General features: G+C 41.3%; 1 protein-coding gene across 1 annotated transcript; it reads right to left on the reverse strand.

Annotated features, from left to right (window-relative positions):
• Nucleotides 1-825: 825 nt before the first annotated feature.
• LOC146258410 (YY1-associated factor 2) lies at nt 826-3,079 on the reverse strand. Its single transcript, XM_084672317.1, has 4 exons — nt 2,922-3,079; nt 2,507-2,632; nt 2,027-2,179; nt 826-1,815 (listed from the first exon to the last, which is right to left on the reverse strand). The coding sequence occupies exons 1-4, from the start codon at nt 2,945-2,947 to the stop codon at nt 1,578-1,580; spliced, it is 543 nt and encodes a 180-aa protein (XP_084528443.1). The 5' UTR covers nt 2,948-3,079; the 3' UTR covers nt 826-1,577.
• Nucleotides 3,080-4,501: the final 1,422 nt, after the last annotated feature.

The raw sequence follows: 4,501 nt of genomic DNA on the forward strand, positions 1-4,501 counted from the left end.
TTGCATGAAATGTCTAAGTGAATACAAACTATTTTAATAATTAATAATACGGTCTGTTTACTTTTGTAATCATCTTATTGGTTTCCAAAAGTAATTTAACTATTGAAGAAAATACATTTTGAAGATTAAGGCTGGATTTGGAGGAATAAGATAGAGGAAGATAACCCAGGGGCCTTCAGAGTGGTGAAAGACTAGCAGGTAGCCAAGCTCTACGCGGTGGAGGCCTGGCTAACCCATGGCTGCCAGATTGAAAAAGGGCTCATGTTATGGACCAGGATGAAAAAACCCAAGCCCAGTACTGCTTCCACACCATGGGTTCCCACTCACCATGGCCAAAGGTGATTAAATGCCTGAAGGGACAGTGTTGTGCTCCTCTGCCTGCCTGCCTGCCTGCAACCTCATCTCTCCCATGTTAGATTGGCAGTGGCCTTGTTTTCAAGCCAAAGTGTTATACAGGGAAGGATTTGAGCATGAACCAAATGACTCTACCATGAGCTATACACATCCACCTGTAACCACTTGACATGGCTGCTTGACGGCAGACATATAACAAAACCAAAAACAGGGGTAATCACAGGATCATACATTTTTCCTACTCAAAAGGACCAATTCTCTGCCAGTGGATCTTCCCATTGGACGTTCCAACTCCACCCCAATCCGACTACTTAAGTCTTCAGAAATGTGGTAATATCACCGGCACACACACACATAACTCAAACATACATTTGCTATTCACAATAGAGCTTGATAGGGTGCTGGTTCTTATAGGTACTTAAGAAATAAATCTATACCAACCACATTGAGCAAGACATTTTTACCACTCTGCTTGATAAATCTATCACTTCAGCTTTATTTCATAATATCTTAATATAAACCACTGTTAATGATAGCATGCTTGACTCTACAAAGTGGAGAAGAAGCAGAATTTCTTACAATATTGTTTCAAACTTTTTACGCAAACTTTCAGTTGAGATGATTCTCATCGACATAAAACAAAATGGCTGGATATAACCAGTAACATAAACAGTGATATGATTCAGTAAAATGTTGGCCAGACTGGAAATAATGCTAAAACAACTTTCTCATGAACACCCATACCAGATGCCATCAAGTGCAAAGTCTGCTGCTACCAAAAACTCAACGTCAATCTACAATTAAGAGATGGCCGCTTCACATTCTCATAATGCATATTCTGTTCATCCTCTGTAGCTAACACTCTAATGTCTTCAACAGTCCACATTAGAAAGATTGACACCATCAACTAAGTGAGTGATGACAACATAACACTGAGGTTTGTGAATGCTGCCATGACACCTGGCACTGTTCAGCTGCACGTCTAGGGGTCCTTATGCCTGTCAGGTGTGCTCAGTTCATTCATCATGACAGACTGGCTGATTTCATGTTGATGTGGTCTTCTTCCCTGGAGAAAACTAAAACTTGTCGCTCTTCACCGGGAACACAGTTTTCCCCCGACCGAATTAAAAAACTGTAATTGGCAAAAAAGTTTCACATGTGCATGTTGACAAATGACTGGGTGACGTGGGCGGAGCCTGCCGGTTGAGAGCTGGGGGTGGGGGCTAGTGTGCCTCCCCGTTGACGGAGCCTTCTCCCCGAGGCGAGGAGGACCTGGACACCCCTCGTTCAGTGTTGTCGGAGCTGGAGCCACTTTGGCTGTGCTGGTCTGCTGATGCAGCACTGGAGGAGGTGGAGGTGGGCTTGGTTTTCTCCTTAAAGTCTGTGATTATGACAGTCAGGTCTCCAACGGTGACTTCCAGATGTTGGGCACTGCTCCGGTCCACATTTTTTAACCTAGGCCTGGGAGGTAGAGGCAAAAAAATACGAGATCCTTCAATAAGTAGAAATATTTGAATATCAACATGAATTAGTGGAATGTATTCTACCGAACAAGAACATGAAAGAAAGATCATCAATTTTAAAGTGCGCTGCACGAAATTCACTGACAAAATACAAAAGGGTTGTTTACTTGTCTTATGCAAGTGTAAACAATTACAGATTACAAAATTACCTTGTCTTCTTGTTACTGCTCTTTTTTAATGTTGGTTCCTTATCACTCTTCTCTTTCTCCGATTTTTCTTTTTTTTCTTTTTTGGGTTGTGTTGGTGAGGCGAACTGCTGAGTAACTTGCTGTGCGACCAATTGAGAAACAGGGCGAGGTTTCCTGAGAGAATTAAAAGAGACCCAAGTAATTTTAGGTGATGATAAAATACATTAAAATAATCATATAATGATCATACTCAACATTCAAGTCTCCAATGTAAATACTTTGATATATAGGCCTGCATAAATATACATTATGCTGGTACTCAGTTTCACAACAACTTTTCAAAACCTTATAATTGACCATGTAGCCAGTGTTTGCATGGAAAACTAATCATATCAATTAATTATAAGTAAAGGTAGAGTCTTGTTAACTGCTATTTAATTTATGTTCAAGAAGCTTGCTGGCAGTTCTACAAATCAAAACAGGGTAGAATTGCACAATTACCGGGTTGACGTTCCTTTTCGTACATCGCACATCATGCACTTGAACGCCTCTGCACTGTTCTTGTATGTACAGACACTACAGTCCCAGTATCCATCGTCGGCGGAGGGCTTGGGTTGCCGCTTCGGCCTTCAGACAAAACAAACGCATAGAGTGCAATGGTTTAGACGTGACAATACGGAGGTCAACCAAACGCTTTCTCGAAAGCTTAATACAATACGTAAATACGATATTAATCACACAAATTGTTGAGGATAATACAGTAGCCTGTGTTTGTCACAGCGGCCACATAAAACAAGCCAGTCCGCCATGAACGCTACAATGCTTGCCTACTACTTCATCCATTGGTCGTCGTGCACTCAAGTAATCGCCACTAGTTGTTTTCAGTACCTCTTTGAAACCAGATATAAACAGTTACCTTGTGGGGCTCTTCTTATCACCCATTTTATGAACCCTGATCTTTGTTTGAGTTCAGTTTAGATTATTAAAACAGGAGAATGTTGAAGCCGTTCGGCTGCTTTCAGCTGTCGTGGAAACTCCAGTCGAAGGACGATCACGTGGTGAATCCTGTCCAATCAATTGCAAAGCAATCACAACAGAGATCCAAACATCCAAAGGCAAGACATAAATGAAATAAAAACATCTAAATTAATGTATAAGTTGGATTACCAGTTCCCGTAACCAATGTTTGATTTAACATTATATTGAAATAAGCAATGCATCAGATCCGGTAGCCTACTTCGACCTCCAGTTCAGGTTAAGGAGCACATAAAACCGCACAGAACAAAACTATTGATACCCCTTAATTGAAAACATTTCCCAATACAATTTTCAGACTAGTATATGCTGACATCACAGGATCATACACAGCACTGGGCACTGTCAATGGAATTATAATAGGCCAAGTGGACTACATTTACAAAACAGCGCGATCTGGCGGCTGTGAAATGTATGACAAAGTCAAGATATGCTAGACGAGATACAGTATTTAATCACGGGCTGGTTACCTGTGTCTTGTCACTGCTCCACAAATGTAGACTTAAAAAGTTTGCAATCGACTATGGATGCTTTGTGTATGGGCCAGCAGAGCACTTTTTTGGGCTATGTGCTGGGGCTCGTACACAGTTGAAGCGTTGCAGGTGGATGCAAGGGCGACGCCTCTGGGCCGAGGGCCAGGGTAAATGAGATGGTTGAGGACCCAGTCCTGACCCTTACCCTGACCTAAAGTAAATACTAAGCATTACTGCAACGACATTAAATAAGGAATCACATTTAAAACAAAAACACACGTAAAACAACACATTGTACAGTTTAAAACTGAAACAGACCATGTACAATCTTTACTGTAAGATGTAAGTTGTCCTCAAACTTCAAATCGTAGTGAAATCACCAATTCCATTGTGGTTCTAATTGTGGCTCATAGGTCCAGTTTGAGTAAGGAGGACAGAGATAGGCCTATACCCTAGGGGCATCTCGTGGAGATGGCTCCCAGAAAAGTCCAACTACCTTTGAGGAGAGAAAGTAATGGAACAGGCAAGTAGGCCTTCTCAGTCCTCATTTTTCAGGCCTAGCTTTGAGAGACTGTCGGGGGACACAGATTTGGGAGGGACTCTATTCCTGTAGACAGAGGAGAGGGCCATAGCTAATTTAGATAGAAACTGAAGCTAACATTTCACACCTCCACGTGGGTTTTGATAAAAAAAATAACAATATGATTGATGCTGTTCTAGTTACATTAGCCTACACAGGTTGATTTATAGAGCATGGGAAGGGGGGTTTATTTAATTCTATACATCGTCCACATATGGTTTCCATTTATGTAACTGACCTAAAACTAAATTTCGACTAACGTAGAAAGCACAAATGCTTTATCTAATTTTGCGGTATAATTTTTTTCTGAGTGAGAGTGACACTTCGAGACACTTCTGACCATTCTCATCAAACTTTCCAAACAGTAGGTGGCGGTAATGCACCTTATAATGTTGATTGCAGTCTGCC

Source organism: Hypomesus nipponensis, chromosome 14 (genome assembly GCF_054491055.1).
Source record: "Hypomesus nipponensis isolate SF chromosome 14, ASM5449105v1, whole genome shotgun sequence".
NCBI lineage: Eukaryota > Metazoa > Chordata > Actinopteri > Osmeriformes > Osmeridae > Hypomesus > Hypomesus nipponensis.